Below are 21868 nucleotides of genomic sequence, written 5' to 3' on the forward strand. Positions count from 1 at the left end.
GGGTCCAGATGCTCAATTGGTGTGTGAAATCTGATCAGGGTTTGATGCAGAGGAGGCCGCTGCTGTTTCTGCCCCGTCTGGCGGCCCGGTCCTGGTGGCTCTGCATGGTTGCTGGGTCCAAGCTCGGACTCTGGTGCTTTAAGGGCACATTTAGGTTCAGATCCTGGTGAACTGGTTCCGTGTTGTTTGGTTGTTGAGCCTGTGGTGGTAACAGGTGTCTGTCGCTGGTCCAGACGACCTCCAGCGCTCCCACAACCATTTTCTCTGATTTCAACGCATTCCCTCTGTTTGCCTTGCATCTGTGTGACGGTTGGCCTTCCAAATCTCTGCCGGCCCACCTGCTCCTTTTTCCATCACTATCACAGCTCCAGTGATGCCATGATGTGTCGCAGTATCACACGTCGCCTTTAAAGTCATTTCACTAACTCTCCCGTCTCACCTCAAGGGGCTCATTTGCATTTTTGAAGTTCTCACAACTCCTTAATTCATTCTCTATCTTGCCTCATTAGTTTCTCCCCATTTCTCGCTCGTCTCTTTCACCACGGGCAGCCGGCCCATCTGCTTTTGACATTTTTAGAATGGGGGAACTTGTGGGAACAGCGTGCTTATTGTTCCACTGATTCCGTTAATAATTCAGACTCTCTGGCCGCGCGTCTGAAGTACAGACAGACGCTGCTCACGGCTCTCGGATCCTGACAATTGAAGCTGACGCAGGCAATGCAGCCTGATGCAGTCTAGTGTCAGTGCAGAGGGAAAAGCGAACCAAGAGGCGCCCAGCTCCACTTCCAACACAATAATGGAGCTGAAACACTGTGGTGGAGGTGGACGTCCTCTCTGCCTGTTGCTTCCCTTAATTCCTCCACACGTCACCACAACATTATGGCTTTGTTGCTTTTTAATTTCTCAATTATCACAGCGGAGGCAGCCAGAATTAACCAGGGACGTCTCTTCTCTCAGAATGATAAACAGGGCAATAATCAACAAACTAGGCGCCCATTAAAGGCCATTTAACCCAGTCATAATTGGATATGAATGAGGACGGCGGCTCCTCGAGTGCCGTCTAATTACTCCGAGGGATTTTCTCTATCAGAGATGCTGCATTGATCTCGTATGTATTGATCCTGCTTATTGCTGCTTGCGCGGCGGCTTATCGGCGCATTAGCCTGTGTTTGTTGCTGAACGAAGCCGTGTGGGTGTGAAAGCAGCGGCGCTGCTGCTGGCTCTCAGCTGTTGCACCATGCGGGTAATTCTTGCAGCTCGGGCCTGTTCATCTCCACCGGCGTCGGCCTGTGGGTCGCCTCCGGGGTGGACGGCGTCAGGTCAGAGTTCCTCAGCAGCGGTGCAAATCAGACGAAGGCCGACCGGGTGAAGAAACATGCGGAAGACGTTGGCTGGGTAAATAATTGAGGCCAGCGTGTCCACTGTCAGTAATCCAACTCCCGCAGCAGGATGAATAAACCGGGTGTCTCTGAGCTAAACTTGAAAGTGACATTTGAAAGGTAACGGAATAGACGTAGTTGCTTATGTGCTAGAAAATAAATAACATGAAGCCACAAGAACTGATGTACGTCCTGCTCCAAAGGCTGATCGATATGCTTGGAGGCCCACGGTTCACAGCCAGACGTCTTTATTTTACCCAGCGTCCCTCTGTGAAAAGCATTTTGATCATCAACCAACCACTTACCCGTCTGCAGGCGCATGCGCTGCATCCTCCTCCTGCAGGCATTTCATTCTGCTCCCACTAATCACCAAAGGCCACGCTGCCGCGGCTCCACCGCGGTGGCTGATGAAAGCCGCCGAGCCTTTTCAAACCGGCGGCTGCGTGTTCGGCTCCGCTGCTGAGGAGGCTTTAATGCTCCTTCTGTCCCCAGTCGTGACAGCTCCTCCGCTTAATTGCGGCGCTCGCAGCCTCTTTGGTTTTGTGCTCAAAGCTCCGCGAGGTCGAGACGTTTCCAGCGGGATGAAGTGGAGAGTTGTGGCGAGGGGTCGTTGTGAAGTGCAGCGTCCTGCCAGCGTTCGGTACATGTTTTCTCTCCCGCTGCAGCAGAACACGGCGCCGCCTGACGAATCGGGCTGCGGTCCAAACGAACGCGCCGCTCTCTGGGCTCTGCTCGAGTAATTGGCGCGGAGCATAAGAGCAAAGCAGAGGCTGATGGGCCTTTGTGAAACCATACGATTACATTAGGAACAGCGGCGAAATCAAAGCGCGTGCCGACGCCATGGACTCTGCAGGTCAGGACTCAGGTCGACTGGAGGCGAGGACTCGGCCTCAGACATCACATTCATTCGCTAAGAAGAGTTTCCCTGGGATCCATATAAATGCAAAGGAGCTGTTTGTGAGGCCCTCCTGTACACACACAGTGTGGAGTGCTTATGATCCAAATGGCTTTTTTATTTGGGCGCCCGCTGAGGCGTTCTGCTCTGCAGCTCACTCGAGGGCTTGGTAATAAGTAGAAAACGATTGATTGTTCATTTCTGGACAAAGCCCGGAGAAAATTGAAGCGGCCGCCTTTGCTGTTTAAAAACGTCGAGCCGGCGTTTCCGCCTTGGTTCAGAATGAATTCTCTCCTGAAAGTGAAGCCCACGTTGTAAAACTGCTCTCCTGAGGTTTTAGCCTGACATGCAGCATGTGACTGAACATGTGTGAAAGGGGCTTCAGACGGCGGTTAAACAGCAGCTAAGCAGCAGCTCCCATCGCTCGCTGACAGGGTTTCGCTCCTGGGAGGAAGTGGTGGCGTCGATCATGGTGTCTGACTGGCTTCCATTCGATCAGCCTTCACACGGTCCTGGTGAAGTCCTCTTGAAAAGCACTCTGCTCTGCTGCCGTCGTCGTTTGAAGTGACCAGCAGTGACCAGCTTTTATTATCACACACACACATAACATTGTAACGCTGTGCTGATGTTTTCTGCCCCTGCCTCCTCTTCCTCCCTGGGTTTTTCTTAACGCGCTTGCCGCTAAGAAATAATCTAAAAGGCTTTCATCAATAAGTACAAGGCCTGATGTTGATTCTGTTCGCTCAATCAGTCTGGAGCCTCTTTCATTTTCTCCTTCCGTCTTCGCTGATTCTTTGTTCCCGCTAATCCAGTCCCTCTCACTTCCTCTGTTCTTCCTCACCTCCACCCTCCTCCCCGTTCTCCCCCTCCTTCCATCTCGCTCATCACTCTCTCCTGGGGGTCATTTATGGTGAGATAAAGCCTGTATCTGTGGGTCCGCGGGGAGTCTACCCTGCAGACAAGTAATGATCCAGACACAGTCCCAGGTGCACTCATCCACACACACACACACACACACACACACACACACACACACACACACACACACACACACACACACATGCGTGCTCCAGCGCAGGCAAGCGGTCGTTCTGAATCTGCTTTCCTCTGTATCTCTAAGAGGTTGGGGACCAGGGTGGGTGCTTCAGGGGCACCATGGAAACGCAGCCAGACAGCCCTGACTGTCTTTGCTGTGCAGATAAAGGGATGTAGGCTGAACTGATGGAGAGGAGAAAGGTCCAGCACAGAGGAGGAGGCAGAGTCAGTGCAATTCAGATTAAAGTAATCGGGCTTGGAGGGAAACCGTGGGGAGAGTGATAAAGGAACAGGCAGCGATACGGAGAGAAGCTGAGATGTTTCTTATCTGGAGGCTTTTTTAAAACGAAGTATTTCACTCACCCCGAAGCAGCGCGGACGCATCGACACCTCATACAGTAGAGCACAGAAGTCATAAACAACGCTTATCGCCAGGACGCCCAGGTTGAGCTACGACGTAGATACAGGAGCTGGAGGGCTTATCGGAAAACACCGACGCACAACGCGCTCCCGAACTACACGTTAACGCAAGATGGGCGTGATGACACAGCGATCCTCACTTTGAAAGTTCTGGTGATATATTTTCACTAATCTCACACAGTTACCTTAACAAACTGAAATTGACTCATGAGCACCGAACACAACACAAAATACTTGAACCACACAAAACAAACACAATGCACTTGTTTGGTTTTATCTGACTTCATCAGACGGTTCGCTGATGTAGGGCCTCGTCACAAAGAGCAAGAAGCATATTCAAAAACAGGTCTGAGGGCTTTCAACGGCGCATCTCCGCAGATTATACACACAGCAGCCTCTTGATGCAGCCATCTAAGTGTAGGAAATGGGTTTAAAAATATCTCCGGTCTGAGCTTCAGCAAGAAGCCGAAAGTGTCAGGGTTGAGCAGAGGAAGGAGGGCAGTCAAAGAGGCACGGCTGCAAAAAAATCAGGCCTCATAACTCCGATTGCTTTTGAGGATTTCAGAGATAAAGCCTCAGACGTAAGCAGACGTCCTTCCTGGAAGATGAAGGGATTTCTTAGAACGAGTTTCTTAGAGGCCAATGCCTTTTATTCACCCTCCACAAGAACCCACTCATGATTTATACAGTAGCATAACACTGTTTATAAAAAGCCCAGCTCTCTCCCTCTCTCTCTCACAAATAGATCCTAAAATCATACAAAAGTCAAGCCTTTGTCCCTTAGCGGCTGCAGATGTGGAGGTGATGCAGACCTCCATGTCAGGGTGCAGCTGTTCGCAGTCTGGCCAGTTGTTCCTCCTGCGCCGTCAAGGTCACCTCATGAAATCCAGTCGAGTGGAGTCACTGAACTTAGTAGTAATAATGTAAATGATGTCACATCTGATATCACAATTTTGAATAATCCACACATCAAGCTGTAAGCAAAGCTCTATTTCAGAGGGGTCAATAGAAACTGTTTACAACCTGCTATCGCTGCAATTCAGCAGAGCTTTGATGGAAATACGGTGGGAACACAAAACACTAGAAGCAATTTGTTGCTCAAGGTTTGTTTACTACATTCAGCAATAAACCAATGGTGGAGTGTATTGTAGAATACTAATAATCTAAACATCTTTCAAATGTTATTTTGGCTGAAACTTTCCCCGTGTCACTGAACATCTGAATATTACAGTAGCAGATTTTTCACATCGCATTATTGCCCATCAGAGCCTGCGCATCATCGAGCAGGTAGCGAATTATCATTTTGCACATGAAGAGCAGAGCTAATGCGGATGCAGCCCTCAGGTCTGTGCTCAGCAGCCATCACCCCGTCTCTGATAGCCGCGCAGAGGCTCGTCTCGCTGGAGGCTGCGCCCTGAACAGCTGTGCGTCTGCGTACGATGGCCGCACGCCGACATATGCTCACGAGGTATTGAGTGTTGCGGCCGCTGTGGTATGTTTGCTAGCGCGGATGCACGAGGACGCACTGTAGGCACCCGGGGGTCAGAGTTTAAAACACGACTGCGCGCACGTGACTTACTGTTTGTGTTTTCTTCCTGAAACCCTACTACTGGGTTGAGGTTGAACTGTCCCTGGGGGCAGGTCAAAGGTCATCACGTGGGTTCAGTACAGATGACAAGATCATAGAGCGAAGCAGCTGCTGTTGCCTCGGAGGGCTGAGCATGAAGCTACCTTCATACGCTTATTAGGCTGCAGTGTGTGTGCGTGTTTGTCCGGGGGGGGAGCATGTGTAGTGAACATCTGTGTAACTGTACAGGGACTAAATTTGTTATTTCTGTTCCTGTGTCATGTATTGTAGGCATTGTTTGTCTCACTTGCGTCCCTCGTGCATTAGTGCGTGTGTGTTATTTTCTCTTGTTTGTATTGTAAGTAATTCTCTGCGTTAGAGACGTTGAACTTAGCCCAACACAAAACTCTGCCCAGACTTCTTCCATTTGTTTTCATTGACATTTTAGAGATAGAATTTTTTTTCAAACGGCAGCAGCAGCAGCAGCAGGAAAAGTGAAAAGACCTCTGGGAGAAACGAAGGCAAACCGGCAGAAATATAGCAGAGATAGGAGGAAAAATGAACGGGAGCGATAAAGTTGGAATCACCTACAGGGAGAAATGTGAGAGTAATTCAGGCACACACCTGCATCTAAAGTCACATTGTGTACGCAGCCCCACAGGCTCTGAATAAAAATGGCCGCACAGTCGCAGGAAAACAAAACACTGCTCATGTGGAGGAGCAGGTGAGAGGTTTAGGTTTCTGTGTATGTTAATGCAAAATCTAAATTTCTTTAGCTTAAACCAGCTTCAAATCTGTGCTTCTTTTCAACCTCGGCAGCTTCCCTGAGTTATTAACTTGTTTTGGTTTAATGAAACACAGCTACACACCTGCAGATGGAGTAGAGCATTTCCTGTAGCAGCTCATATGCCAGCGTTTTCATTAGGAGGTGGTGGAGATCTTTTATTATTTCTAGTGAGTTTACAATTGTGAGACATTAAACTGAATTTCTAATATTTGTGTGCCAGCTATACGACATAATCTAAGTCTCATATGTCCCACTCTGATCAGTCTGGTGTCAGGATTCTGGCTGGCCCTGGCTAAAGCCAGCCACCCTGTTGTTTTTACCCTGGACCACACCTTCTCCATCACCAGGCCACGCCTCCGCGTTGGACCACGCCCACTCCCCCACTTTCCCTCTGTAGACTCCTCACAATCAGCCCAACTCTCCACACCTGTGCTTCCCCTCTGCCTCCCTTTAAAGACTCCTGCAGCCCGGCACTGGGTGCTGGGTCATTATCACCTCATCTCTCACCACTGCTCACATCAGGTCGGTTACTGCATTTGGGGCTGTTGATGGGCTCCGTTAGTCACGCGTTGCTCAGCATGTAAGACGTGCAAAGGCACCCATCTTTTTGATTGATGTCTTGCAGTAGCCTTGTTGTTCATGTTAAGCCTTAACCGTGTTTTGCTCACGCCATTTCGCTAGTTTGCTTTAGCCACGTTTGCTCATGCCGTACCCTAGCCTTTTCATGCATGCCATGTTGGTAGCTATTTGTTTGATTATGCCATGCTGCTTGCCCTCTGTTCATTTATGCCATGCTGCTAGCCCTCTATTCGCTTATGCCAAGGCTAGCTCTCAGTTTGTTCACAGCAAGTTGCTAGTTTTAAAGGAGTGTTTTGTGTTTGAGTTTGGTTTAAAATAAATTGTTTTCATGGATTCATGGCCCACACTTGGGTCTGGCTTGGTCCAAACAGACTTCCACAGCCCCGATCCGCCATCTTGTGTGGCGGATTGGGACAGATGGGTCCATCCAGTGCAGATCAGTGCTGATTCCTCAGCACCATCCTCAGGAACTCAATGGGATAATACTGTAGGAACCACAACCCTGAGGCCTGTTCTAAAGAAGCTTCCTCACCTACTTGTCATGTGTTGAAATCCTTTACCGAACACTCTTCCTTGTGGATTTAACCCTCGCCTAATCATTAAATCAATCCGCGACGCACTTCTGCTGTCTATTCTCTTATTTTAAATCATTGTTTGCTAAGCGACGGATCTGCTTTCTTTTCACTCGGCTTTCATGTCTGCAGCGATTGTTAGAGGAACCCAATCAGAGCTTTTTAATTAAAGAGGCTGGAGTGTTGGTGGCGAGGGTGGATGAGGGGGAGAGTCCAGGCTGCCGACTGAAAGCCACTTAAATCCCTTTCTTATTAACTCTCCGTGACACATGATCTACTTTCACCTTCCTGACAGGGCTACGGAGCAGCTCCTCTTACCGCACGCACCAGCCGCTGCACCTCTGCCGCATGAATTCATGTCATATCAGCCCCAGCGCTGCGGTGCACCTCTGAATCAGGCCGTCTCGTCCCGTCCCATCCCTGCTCTTCTCTTCATTAAAGCGTAATTCAGAACAGGTATTACGTTGACATTTTCTTATGCAAATTGGCCCGGAGCTTGAGCGCAGGAAGCCAGTGTAACTAAATGTAATTGACTAGCCTGGAAAAGGTGACATGTCTCAGACTAGTGATGAGAAGTTCATCCTGTCCCACTTCATGCAAATAACTTCACAGAGCTAAATGTAGCTGTAACAATTCAAATACTTCATGGTTACATTAGATATGAGGTTTGAGACTTGCTTAACTAGTGAATTATCATTAGCTGAAATATGTGAATAAAGCCAAAATAATTTATTCCTCAACAGAAAATATCCTTTTGATGGTGAGAATGGTCTGGTTCCTCATGTGGGGGTCATGTGTCTCATATCAACTAAACTTCAATAATGAACTCCTCCAAATATCTGCTTCTTAGACTTAATCACAACTAAGTTATGCAAAGAAATTTTGCCTTAATCAGCATGTCTATATTAACTCTAAATTATCGCGTATTTGATTTACTGACTACAATTATAAGAATAATTTGTTGTGAATTGGCAATACTGTACTTACAGTAAATAAAGCTGAATTGACATTTACTGTCAATTCTGTCCCTTATTAATTTAAAATTTTTTGATTTAGTTGAGTCTGTTTTGCTGGTGTAACCTCTTCTCTGAATAAATCACTTATCTCAATAAATTGCCTGTTATCGTCCGACAGCTCAAGGTTTTTGCGCATGTGTTCCAGGACCAGTTAATATCTGTATTATTGAGGCCATTGGATGATGATCCTTATCTCAGTGCAAAGTACAGAATGCTAGAGCTGCTTTGAACAGGTGAACCTAATAAAGTGGTCAATGAGTGCCATGGGTCCTGTAGCTACTACACAGAACCACACAATGATTTTTCTTTGTGTGTTAAATTTGAATGTGAGCACACCTCCTCTTTCTAAAGCACATCACCCAAACTCCCGTCTGGTCCCTTCCCTCCCAAATCTGGACAGATCTCTCGGTGCGCCTGCTGAGGGTAACAGGCTTTCACATCTGCCTCGGGTCGTCAGGCGGCTGACAGACAGGAGAAGACATGACGATATGAAAAGCCTCGACTCGGGCACAGTGAAAGAGGAATAAAACAGAAAGTGTGGCAGAAGCACATTAAGGTGTCATGTTTAATGTGATGGATTATCTAGCCAAGGCAGTTTTCAAGTCACTGGAGGTTGTTTTTCATTCTGTACAAGATTTAATGGCAGCAAATGGCTTTTTCTAGAGGTACAGGCCCAGAACCGTGCTCACCCGGCACAGGAACGATGTAAAGGGGAAAAACATGTTCAGAAAATAGGACATTTTATTTATTAAAGGCTACAAATGAGCTTTTCTCCTCCTGTAAAAGTGCTTCGATGCCGCCTCTGCGAGGTGGAGATATGGCTTTCTCTCAAAGCCACGGTGAACTGTAGTAGCAAATAACAATCTCAGCATGTTACTTATAAAAGAATCCATTCATAACAAACTAAGTCCTGCTCCGAATGTCAGGATCCTGGGCTTCTGTTTCTCCTACTCTGGACCACACCTTCTCCCTCACCATGCTTTGGACCATGCCCACTCCCCTCGCTCTCACTCAGTAGACTCCTTGGAATCAGTCCCATTTCCTTTGTTCAAGCCATGCTTCTAGCTATCGTTTGTTCATGTTGTACCGCTAGCCGCGTCATGCTATGCCTTAGCTTACGTTTTTTGCTAGTAGTTACCTTGGTTATTTGTTCAGGATTCTGTTCATTGAGGGTTTTTTGGCTCACTCTGGCTTTGACTCGGTCCGAATCGACTCCCAAGGACCCGATCCGCTATCTTGGGTGGCGGATCTTGACGCTGAAAGCCAAACAATTTGTCAAGGCCTCGCTGCGTGGGCTACTTTTACTCTCAGAGGAATGGCGGCCAGTTGCTTCTGCAGCCTTAGGATGTCTAAATGGCCTCTTTCCAATGCAAATAAATAAATTACAGATGCATAATACAATTAGTCGAGAGGAAATAACAGATTAATATTTTGAGTAAAAATAGCAAAAGCGTCTTAGACTCTTGCTTCTCAAATAGAAACAGGGTTTTGCACTGTTGATTAGACTTTTGCAAATATCTGTGGGGCATTTTCACAATTTCCTGTCATTTCAGACATTAAACAATCAGCAGATGAATCAATAATGATGATAATGATGGTTGTGGCCCTGCACAGCTGCAGAGACTTTACCCTGGTGTGTGAGGCAGAGGCAGAGGCTCTGCGTCCCCTGTGATTTTAATTAGTGGAGGAACCCAAACCGTTCCCTCCTCTGTGAAAAGCTGCAAAGCACAGATCTGGGTTTGAATAAGTCCAGTAATGGCTGATACACCGGGTGTATGAATAAGTAATGACCCCTCTTCCCACAACATCTGTCAAGGTGCCCTAAAGCCACACACTTAATGACTCCAGCTGCACTGGAACGCTGCAAGACGCGAAAGTATGAGTCAACAGGCCGTCGAACGTCCGAGGCCGAATCAACACACACGTCTAATAGCCAGTTGTGACATCTTCATTAATCTGTGCATCAATTAGTGCCAGAGCATCGGCGCTTGTTTAGCATCAGAGAGGGATTAGCGCACTGGTGCACGTTGTTTTTATAAGCACAGCTGCTGAGGCAGCACAGTCCCAGCTGTTCGCGCGAGTTGGAGGTGGAAAAAACAAATGTCAGGATTCACTTTTCTTTTAATCTCCGGCTGCTCGGCACAAGGTCAGCCGTCAGCTCTGACCTGGAGGACCAGCGGGCGCCCAGCGGGGGGGCTTTGCTTAACACAGACATTAGTGATGCTGCAGAGCCAACCAGCAGCTAGTCCTCTCACCTTCCTATATCTGACTGCAGTAGCACCACCTGGGCCGGAACCCGCCCCCTGAGCCCGTCTGGCTCCTCTGGGCCGCTGTCCTGCTTGTTTCCAGCCTTTCCCTGCACCTGACTGGTTGAACACTCGAGAGCAGGGACATCTGGAAAACAAGCCGAAGCGCCCTGGACTCCTCTGTGGCCGCTCGCGCTCCTCCACCATGATTTGGATAAAAGCGTGCTACAGTCAAACCACAGCTGCTGAGTGTAACCGGACCCGGCGGGTCGCTTCATATCAGAACAGTGTAATCAAGGAGACAGTGGCTGGGCATTGTTATGCGAGTGAGACGCCGCGGAGACGGCCCTGGACTCCTTCCCAGGTTCCGTTGGCGTGGTCGCGTTTCAGCGGCGCGGGTCAAGTGACACCGAGCTCTCGGACGGTGAAGCGCTGCTGGTTCTTCGCTCGGCCCTCGTTACAGACAGGGCCGAGCGACGGGGCCATCTGTCCGCGGGCCGAGCCAGGGATTTAAAAAGCCCGACGTGGTCCTTGCAGCTGTGCCAGGTGACGGAGGTATCATGCCTCGAATTATTACCGTGACAAAAGCCACCTCCTGCTAATGGATCCCAGCAATTATCAGCAAAACAAAATGTCCGCCTCGCCTTTGTTCATTTCTGCTCTCGTCCGTCTTTCCACCTCATGAACCTCCCCCTCATTTTCTCCTTTCTTCCTGCTTCTCACTCTCCTCTCCTCTCACCTCAGCCTCCCCCTTCCTCCCTCCTTTGTTGTCACACTTTCCTTCTTCACCTTTTTATACCTATCCACTTAACTCACGCTCTTCTCCGTCTTTGCCTCCGCAGTCGTAGCGCCGCAGATGAAGATGTCTCAGAAGAAGATCTTCCTGGTCTTTGTGGCAATCAGCACGGTGAGCCTCCTGCTCCACCACGGAGGCCATTTGAGCTGGTGAGTGATTGAGACGCAGCCAACGTATGCACGTTACACAGCCTCTGTCACTGTGAGCCCGTTCGGTTCTAATTGCAATTAGAACTCGACGGCAGGCCGAGTCTTTTCTTTCCCCGTCACATTCAAATTAACACAGTTGCGGCCTTATTTTAAGTCCGAGATATGGAGAGTTTGTGAGCCGGTGAGCCGGCAAGTTGAGCGAGGGACCAATTATAAAAGTAGGGGAAAGTATGTGTTTGACAGCTCTACATTCTGCTCTCATACTCTGCTAATCTCAGTGTTTTGCTCATGGAACCTTTTCCCATTCTTGTCTTACACTGTTGCTTTTTCTTTTCACACATTGCTTTCACACATTTTCTCTACTTCAGCTATTAATTATATACAGTATATTTTCTTTGTGGCCCTATGCTGCGTGTAATTGGACTTTTTTGAGATTTTTATTGTAGCTCTTTCCTTTCTTTACAGTTGTTTCATGCATATTTACTCTCAATAGCTAATTAATCTAGCAATGCTTTATTTTTTGCTACCATGTAGTAAACAATAAACAGTGCTGTCCTTTGATGACATTTTGCATAATTTACTATACATAAAATTGACTCTTATAGTAACTCACGTTCCAACATTTTACTTGTTCTGAGAGCTAATGACAACAAATGAATTCTGCCGCTTGATGTTTTCTCTAGGACCTTTGAGGGCTTCCATCTGGGTTGCCCTGTCCCCCGGTCCCACCCTTCCCCCGGCTTGAAGCCCAAGCACACCAACGTGGCCTTCCTCAAGACCCACAAAACGGCCAGCACCACCATGCAGAACCTGCTCTTCCGCTTCGCGGAGCGCAACAACCTGACGGTGGCGCTGCCGGTGCAGGCCTGCGGCCACCAGTTCTGCTACCCGCGCTCCTTCACCTCGCACTTCGTCCACCCCCACACGCTGCCGCCCAACATCATCACCAGCCACATGCGCTTCAGCAAGGCGGAGCTGCAGCGCCTGATGCCCAACGACACCATACACGTCACTATCCTGCGAGAGCCCAGCTCCATGTTCGAGTCCTTGTTCAGCTACTACAACCAGTACTGCCAGAGTTTCAAGCGGGTCCCCAACGGCTCTTTGGAGGCTTTCCTAGCGGAGCCGTGGCGCTACTACAGGCCAGACGAAAAGGACGCCATGTATGCGCGCAACACCTTGACCTTTGACCTGGGTGGAGACAAAGATCGCCCAGCAACCGATGTGGCTTACGCCCGGGCCTTCGTGGCCGAAGTGGAGCGGGTCTTCTCCCTGGTGATGATTGCTGAGTACTTCGATGAGTCTCTGGTCCTCCTTCGCCACCTCCTCTCATGGGACCTCGACGACATTCTCTATGTCAAACTCAACATGCGGACAATGAGCTCCAAGCGGAGCCTGACCCCCGGGCTGCCTGCAAAGATCCGTGCCTGGAATTCCCTAGATGCGCACCTCTATGACCACTTCAACGCCTCCCTGTGGCGCCAGCTGTCCGCCCTGGGCCCGGCCTGTGTGGCCAGGGAGGTGCGGCTCCTTCGACAAGCCCAGGAGAGGCTCATGCGAAGGTGCTTCGGGGGGCGGATGCCCCTCCTCCGCTCAGCTGCGCAGATTAAAAACAAGGATCTCCGTCCGTGGCAACCTAGTGGAAAGGTTGACATTGTCGGCTACGACCTGCCCATAAATCTCAGCAACGGTTTTTTGAGCCCGGCCCAGGAGCTCTGCCTCAAGCTCATCATGCCGGAGGTCCAGTACACGCGGCTCCTCCTGCGTTCCCAGTCGCTGCGCTACCGTAGAGGCTTCCAGCTCCGGCCCCCACAGCAGTCACACTCCCCCCAGCAGCCCATGCGCTCGCTCATGCCTCGGCATTCTCAAGTTCATCATATTCAACCGATACATGTGGTCGCTGCAGGCGCTGCCTCAGGAACAGGGTCCACCTCCACCTCAAAGACTGCTGTAGGAAATCAAGGGCAGACTACAAAGTTAGGGCCCAAGTTCTCACAGGCCTTATAGACTGTACAGTTTTCCAATGTTTGAGCCCAACAGGCTGCACTGATCCACCCATCCTGACCTATGAGACAATGCTGGTTTGCTGTACCTCGACAGTAAAGACATTAAGATGAGGAATGATAAGAGAAACACTGGATCCCTGCTCTGCTGCATGTCTTCACCTGACCACGGCGGATGGGAGAAGGTTTGAGGTGAAAGTGATTCTTTGAAGCAAATCTGTTTTGTGCAACCCAGACTCAATAGGGAAGTGGCGGCAGTGGACCCATTGTGAGGCACAGAGTGCGCTTTGTGCACGTCACACTGGTATAATATCACGTTACGTGCTTTCATTCTGTGTTTCCCCGGCTCTCCTTTGCACTCTCCCACTCTAACATATGCCACTTCAGTCCTGGAGAGAGGCATAATGACATCAAGGGATCAACTGTCAGGCCCTCAAGAGCCTCCTAAGTGGCCAGACAGACAGGGAGATCACCATACCATGAGTAGAACAGCACAATAGACAACTCTTCTCTTACAAACTCTGGATGTAAAGCAGAGGCTGGGGGTCAAAAGGGCCACAAAGAGAGAGTTTTCCAGAGGGTGAGAGTAGAACTGGTTTCTCCCCCATTACAGACTGAGCCAGGCCTCATTTGGATCTTCACCTTTTCCTCCATCCCGTTATCGAAGGTGTGTTGCTTTCCTCCCGCCCCGTTTGGCTTTACACTGAAGGCAGCATGAAAGAACAGGGGTTCTATTTTTGAACTAGTGTGTAATTGCAATAAGACCTTCACACCTACAATGTGTTGAGGTGTGGACTCATTAAGCTACCAGCAACCACGTCACAACGCACACGCTGGCTCGAGCCCTAACCTACTGTAAAACCACTTGACAGGACAAAGACTTGAAGCCTGCGAATCGCAGCATGTGAATATTTAATTGTGGCCTCTCTCAGCCGTGTGTTGGGTTTCAGGGCCGTACATTCTAATGAAGGACGTTCGGGGGCGTGAGGGCCGAAGTTGAACTCGGAGCGTCGGTGGATTGAGTTTGCTCAGAAGCTGAAACGCCGTGGCTGAAGCCAGCTGTGATTGGTTGTCGATGCGTTCTGCTCATTATGTGTCATTCATGTTGTTGAATTCCTCCAGCGCTCAGCAGGTTACTGTGGGCTGAAGAAAGTGTGTGTCTGCGTGTTTGTGCGTGTGTGTGTGTGGCAACAAAAGGAAATTGTCTGAGATTTATTATAAAATAAGCGTAGTATTTATTATCAGGACTTACTTAACTGACTTTTCTTACGAACCAGTGGATACAGACTGTGACGAGGCGTTTGTGGACCATCACGTCCACTCCAGGCTGCAGAGCTAGAACAAGCGTGGCACTGGCATCAAGCTTTCATTCTACACGTTATTCATAATAGAACACTACTAAGACCACCTCTGAAAACCAGCGCTGTCACGTCAACGTGAAGCCGTCACCCAGCAGTGCTTAAGAGCTCGACCACACTGCGCTTGTGGTTGGAGACTGCGGCGATGTAGGTTAGAGTACGAACAAACACACAAACTGCTGCTCCGACAGGAATGAAAAGTAGAGCGGGTGGAAGAGAGACCTGGGTAGAGGAAGCAGAGTCGCATGAAAAGCCTGCGAACATTTACATTGGAAGTGTTTAACCGCGCTTAGCGGGGCACCACAGCCCTGAAAGCAGCGGCTGCACAGCGCTTTTTATCACTTTGCTTTTGAAGCCGTGTTCAGCACATAGTCAGTAAAAGCAACAAACATTAGCTCGTGTTACTTTTAAGCGATAAAGGCTCCTGGTTGTGTGTATGTCAGCAAATCCCATGAAAAGACAAACACTACAAATGCCCCAGTGTGTCGGCTGGTTCCTGCTGAAGACGAGAACAAGTCATTTATTTAGAAATAGTTCACTGTTTCCTTTTGTGCTAGTTGTTACGGAAGTTGAATAAAAAAATATTAATTAAAAAACAGTGCATTTGTTCATTGGACACACCTCTTTAAGTGGATATATGGACCGAGCCCAGTATTCACTGGTTAATAATAGTGTGAACATATGCGTAAATGAGATAAAACTATGTGTCAAAATGCTAAGTTATGATTATTTTACTCTCAACATTTTTAGCAGTGGAACCAAAGCACAGAGTGGAGGCAGCTGATGCCTGGGTCTGGGTCACACTGTGGGAGAAACCCTGTTCATGTGAGACGGCTTCATGCACCCAAACGCTGAACTGTTTTTTACACATTTATTTATTACTTTTTGAATAACACGGTGATGAAGCACCTTAAATGTTTAGTGGACTCAGACATCTTTAGGTCCTGTCCGTCCACATACACACCAACAGCCTCAGTCTGTGGGGGAGGAACAAGCGTACATGTGCTAAACGTAGAGATGAGGTGAGTTTCCAGTGTCTGCAGAGACTCTGCGCCGCGTCTGACTGGAGGCCAGCTGAAGAACACGTGTTCATTCCCTTCGCCCGTTCATTTCTCATCCATTTTCTCCGGCTGAGGCTCTAAGTGCTCTTTGATTGTACGACTTGTTCTGCTTCTTGTGAGCGAGTTTCAGTAATGGTCACGCTGTCATGTCTCAAGTGTGGGCTTTTTCTTTCCCTCATCCAGATGAGCTTTAAAAACATTACACTAAAGTCTACCCATTAGCTGCTGCCTCTCACTGGGCGACACTGGGCATCTTTCTGTGTCAGAGCGATGTTTGAATAAGGAAAAACCCACTTTGTGATTCTCTGACCACATTGTTTTCTTCCATCCTTATGAACGTATCTGTGAGCTGCATAGAATGAGACCTGATTTTTTTGTTTGGTGACTGAATGCAGAAGCTTGGGTGTAATGGGGCTCAAAACAAAAAGGCCAGTGACAATCAGAGCTAGGAGCCCCAAAGCTTTGTTATGATGGATGGTGATAAATAAAGTCTGAATGATTCCAGTTCATCTGTGACCGCGTGTTTCTGTTTCTTTCTGAAATTTCCCTTTTCAATTCTGATTTATTTAGATATGCGTCGACTCGGGTAATTCTGAATATTAGAGCAATGCACACACACTCTCCTCATCAGCGGCGAAACATAACTCAGAGCGGCGGTTGCTCAATTAAGATTCTGATTCTGAGCGCTTCCTATTTCCCTGAAGACCCAAACCAGACATTTCAGCCTGCAATCAGTCGTCTGGAATTACCTCCATCCAGCACGCGTGCCTAAATGAGTGAACAAATTGCTTCTCGCAGGGACAAAAACAAAATGCAAAGCAGCGTGTTTGATATTACTGTGATTGAAGCAATCACGATGCTGTGTCCGCGCTGTCTGTCATTATGGCCTGCTGTTGCCATGGCGCCGCCTGCTGTGAGGCGGCTTTCTGGACCAAAGAACCGCTGCACCTCTTTGTCTTTCTTCTCACATCTTTGCTGCCCTTTCTCTTTCATGCGTTTCCATCATATAATCATGGTTAATCATATATGCAATTATGGGAGGAATTGTAGTAATTTAATAATAATATACAGACAGACAGCGCACCAGGCGTCTCATTTTATTACATCTTTATTCAGTTTTGTTCTTTTCAGTTTGTTTTGGAGACAACTAATAAATCTTCTGACAAATTGCCATGAACTCTAACAACTAGTTTCTTTCTTAACCCTTTCTGTGTTCATTTCAGTGAAACTGGACTTACTGCAAATGACCTCTTTTTAATTCATTTGAATTCCACATCAAGGCTTCACACATTTGGTGCCTCCAATTTCACTCTCGCTTGGCTAGAATCCATCCTCATCAGAATAACCAGAATGTTTCTTACAATAACGTTGCATCACCCTTTCCTGTAGTGAAACATGGAGTACCCCAGGGCTTGATCCTCGGCTCTCTCATCTTCACCTGCTGGCCAAATTATACACAGTCATGGAATTAATTTCCAGGTCTTGTGAAAGCTAATGATGATTTGTCTTTCTGTCCATGACAGACGCAGAGATTTGAATTCACACCTTTACGTCATCCAGAGTGGATTATTGTAATCTTCTGTTTTCAGCTTCGCTCGTCTTAAAAGTTTTCAGATGATCCAGAATCCAGCTCATTTTTAACATTTTCCAAGCTTAAAACTCTCCACTGCAAAGGATTTAATTAATTCCACAGCCAGGCATGTGATGTACACACAGTGTTCTGTGTAGCAATGTATATGATTATTTATTTGTAAATGAACAAGTTGAACTCTGGGTAAATAACAGGCAATAAACTGAAAGAGCTTAGGCTTAAAGCTCTTGAAGCGAGTGCTTTGCCTTGATTGAGCTTTGATTGGGGCTAAACTGTCAGGCGCCTGTCGCGGAGGAGAAAGTGCATTTCCAGGCTCCATGGATTGAAGCTTGGTGAGTCACTTTGCTGTCATCACAGAAAAGATTATATACAGTATAACATCAAGGTTAGATACGCTTCTCTAATATCAGCTATGGGGGAAGAGCTACACTGTAGGAACAACTGCAGCCTTCAACAGAGAATCAGCAGACCGACGCAAGGCAAATAAGAAAGTATTCATCAAACACCACATGGTTGTCTCATATATGACATTTCTATGTTTTCAGTGGTGATGATCATTAGCCAAAGTATAAACGTAGTTTTTAATCAGAGAGTTTGAGGAACTGATTGAAGATTAGACCTGAAACATTTTTTCTAATGTGTTTTTTGTGAAAATGGCAATTGTAATGGACTTGACCCCCATTGATCTGACGTGGGTGATGTCACACAATGAGGACTGATCTGATCTAACACTTACTTAGAATTGGACTACTGACAAACTCTGTTTATGACAGATCGCAACCTTCCTCAGATTTAGACCAGATTTTATAAAGCTTTAGATCAATTAACAATTTTAGTTGTATTAATTCTTGGAAATAAACTGAGACTCCAAATTTACTCTTTCATATGTCTTGTAATTTTAATCCAATTGCTATAATGTCGAAATTCTTTCGTAATGTGGGTTTATTCACTGTCTTAACACTGCGGCCCTAACACCAGCAGGAGGACGGCTGCAGCTCTCCAGCTCATGTGTTGGCAGCGGATGTTTCAAGCTAAATTCAGTCCAGCTTTATGAGTCACAGAAAGCAAGGAGGCACAGCGGCGTGGCGCTTTCGACGTGTTTTTCCCTTTTGTGAGTCAGAGAGTGTTGGAACAATGCGGCAGCACAGGAGGCCGACTGGGTGGGCTGTTAGAGCCGCTTATCCCCGATCATGTGTGCTCATCCCCTCTCTGACTAACCGCCCCAGTCGTTTCACAGGCGCCGCTGACATCGACGCTATGGTACGGCTCGCTCTCGCTTTCACTCTCTCCTGCAGAAACAATTTAGTTTTACATGTTTTTCTGAAATTACGCAAGTGAGCGCGGCCAAAGAGCCACGTACTGTACGAAGTTACTGAAGTTCTACAGTGCTGAGCTCTCATTAGCCACAAGTTTGAAGGGTTGAGCTGGGACGCAGCTCATGAATAAAAGCTGGATAATCTCTACTCTCAATTCAAATTATTGCATTTACTCAATTTAGTCACACATTTTTAAAATGAGCAGATCATACTCGTGCCCTGAAGCGGGTGGAGACAATGCAAGTGGTTAATGGATGGATGTATAAATGAATAGCACCATCATATAAATCATAAAATGATAGACAATAAACTGTATGGATGTGGTGCAGGGACCAAGTGAAACAATGAATACGCCTTTTAAATGTTACTTCTATAATCAGCGTTTATTGGTTATGTAAAATTATAAGTGTTTATTTAAGACTTGACTCAGTTTCCTCTTCAACGGCTTGTTTCTAGACAGTCTGATGAAGGAGCCAGATCGCTGGCCCACCGTGGGACCGCTGAGCTGTGTGTTGTAGGGATGAGGCACCGTTGCTTGACGGGACTCGGTGGCTGAGATATGAGTCTGTCTTACCTGCTCACAAGCACGCAGCTTAATATCGGATCCTCTGCAGCGTTATTGCTGTAATCCCTTAAGGTTCCTTTATCAGACCATCTGGCTTCATCAGTTTTCAAGAGCTACAGCCTGAGCGATGCTCGAAGCATTGGTTCAATTATTGCCTGAAAATAATTCATCATCACGCCCTCATGTTCATCTCTCAGGAATGAAATACAGGTTTTCATGCAGAGACGTTTGGCGAGGTGGCCGGTGGATGGAGCGATAATGTGATAAGGGGATGTGGGAAAAGAGGGAGGCCTGATCCTTTTCAATGGGTGGACTCCCATCATATGTGATCACAGACCACCAGGACCCTGATTATGTGTTAACTGCAGGGACAGATGGATGGACAGACATCAGCTGGTGTTGTTGTGGGTTGTTTTTGTTGAAAGCAGCCAGTGAAGGGACGGAGCCTAGGTCTAATTCCTGTGACAGACGTCCCCACTCCTCCCTCTCGCTGTGTTTGGGATGTGGAGTCACGCCTGCGGGAGCTAAATCATCTCTGCGTAAACATGGAACAAACAAAGACTTCTGCAAAAGCACACACTCGCGGAGCGTCACAGGAAAACACAGCTTCTGGCACGAGCGTGCCTCGACTCATGAAGTGACAGGTACAGACATGCATATTCAGCCCTGCCTTGCGGATGAGCGGACGGGGAACAAACGCACGCGGACAGACGGGTCCTGTGGTCGCGGAACAGATTTCACTTCTTTTGTTCTGGGACACAGAACTCTGGCCGACACTGGGCTCGAATCGTAATCTGACTCCGTCAGCGTGGATGTGATTCTCGGGCACCAGGGTTGTAAAAAGCCCTGCTCATCACCACACACAGGAAACTTTCTTTTAACTAAGGAACTCAATGCGCCCCTGGAAATGTTCCTTCAAATAGTCCAGAGACCTCGAGGAGAATTTCTTGAAATAGCGCCCCCTGCAGGGCTGCGGGGAATAGCGCTGTGATGTTATTGTCATGATGCTTTTTAATGCTCATCATGATGAACATAAACACTAAAGTGCAACTAGCACAAAAGCAAATGGGTTGGGTTTAGTAAAAGAACGTCTGGTCTGACGTTACTGGACTTTTATCGTCCCTTGAAACTGGAAAGACATTAAATATTCCATATTAAGACACTTGAATACAAGAAAGCATGATTCATGCAGACGCACACGTTGCAAACAAGCGTAAACTCCTCATCTTTATTTGCCTTCCACGTTTCCAGCAGCTGAATCGACTTCGGGCCTGAAACCTCCACCCACGGTCCTGTTGTTTACTGAGACTCCCATCGCCACGGTTCAAAGCGAGCCTCGCGCTCCCCTCTGCAGAGCACCACTCGCTGACCCCAACCTACACAGGAGCTGTGATCTAAAATAACACAAACACCGCTCTGCGCAGTGAAGCCTGCTCAGTGTCCATGAAAGGAGAATGTGTTTTTCCTGCTGTTATTTCTGTTTGGACGTGGGGTTCAAGACTTCAACCGGGCAAAATATGTGCATGCTAGTGAAGTCAGGGAACCTGCGGGGTGTAACATGTGTGCTTATACACTCAGACCCACTTCATATATACTAAGACACTGTATATATAAAGCGGTGTGTGTGGTTTTAATCTCTCCTGCCTGCGAGCTGTCAGTCTGGACCATTATTACTGACTGGTTGTAGCAACGCCTCCATAAACATTCATTAGCTCCACACATCAAGCAGGAAAGAGAGACGACGCTGCAGCCGAGCCGGGTGTGTAGGTGTGCGGAGCTACAAAGAGCATAAGCAATGACACAGACTGGAGTCGAGAGGGGCCTTTTTCTTTTAGCTTTCAATCAGCTCCAAACGCACTGATTCCAACGTCTTCGTGTCCAACTGTTCCTGTGTGTTATCGGCCGGGCGGCTGAGGGAGGATGAGAGGATGAGTCCAGGGCAGAAGTGTGTGAAGGCCCAGCATCAACCAGACCCAGGTGCAGCCGGTTAACACGTGTGTGCAGTGTTAAGGTCTACATGTAGAGTAAAGGTTTAATGGAGCTGGGAGCAAATGATCATCAGTGTGCAGATGTCTGCTCTTTGTGCTGTGTCTTCGTGCCTGATTGAATCCAGGTCGTTTCTCAGCTCAGCGTCTTGTGTGTGTGAATCACATTCCTTCGTCAGGACAGGTGAAGCGTTGAAACACTTTATAAGCCGTAGCAGAGATCATGCACGGTCAGATTAGAACCATTTATTTGTACTAAATAGCTGCAGCAGCCCTCCAGGTATTTGGCTTTGTGTGATGTCTGAGATTAGAAAATCCTCTGCACAAAGTGCACACATCCCCCTGCGCCGTCCACCAGACCCTTTGGAGGTTATTAACATGAATGTGGAATAATTCATGAGCATCTCTACTGACTGACTGGAGCCTCCACCCCAGTCCATTGAAATGCAAGCTAATGAATAATGCAGGTTCTCATATTCGGCATCTACTTGACGAGGACTAAAAGGGTGACACATGTAGAGACGCAGACAAACCCAAACAGTCCACGA

The 21868-nt window shown here is 47.7% G+C and overlaps 1 protein-coding gene across 5 annotated transcripts in view; it reads left to right on the forward strand.

The window, feature by feature from the left end:
• gal3st3 (galactose-3-O-sulfotransferase 3) overlaps positions 1–16372 on the forward strand; it is a 23276-nt gene extending 6904 nt beyond the window's left edge. For 2 of the 5 annotated variants that reach the window (XM_029128337.3, XM_029128362.3), the window contains exons 2-3: positions 11339–11441; positions 12125–16372. In XM_029128337.3, the coding sequence (XP_028984170.1) occupies positions 11353–11441; positions 12125–13448 (1413 nt within the window). In that variant the 5' untranslated portion in view covers positions 11339–11352 and the 3' untranslated portion in view covers positions 13449–16372. Of the gene's footprint in view, positions 1–5467; positions 6606–7529; positions 7691–11338; positions 11442–12124 lie in introns of those variants that run through there. The other 3 variants (XM_029128346.3, XM_055506818.1, XM_029128354.3) reach the window with 3 other exon arrangements.
• Positions 16373–21868: the final 5496 nt, after the last annotated feature.

Source organism: Betta splendens, chromosome 2 (genome assembly GCF_900634795.4).
Source record: "Betta splendens chromosome 2, fBetSpl5.4, whole genome shotgun sequence".
Lineage (NCBI taxonomy): Eukaryota > Metazoa > Chordata > Actinopteri > Anabantiformes > Osphronemidae > Betta > Betta splendens.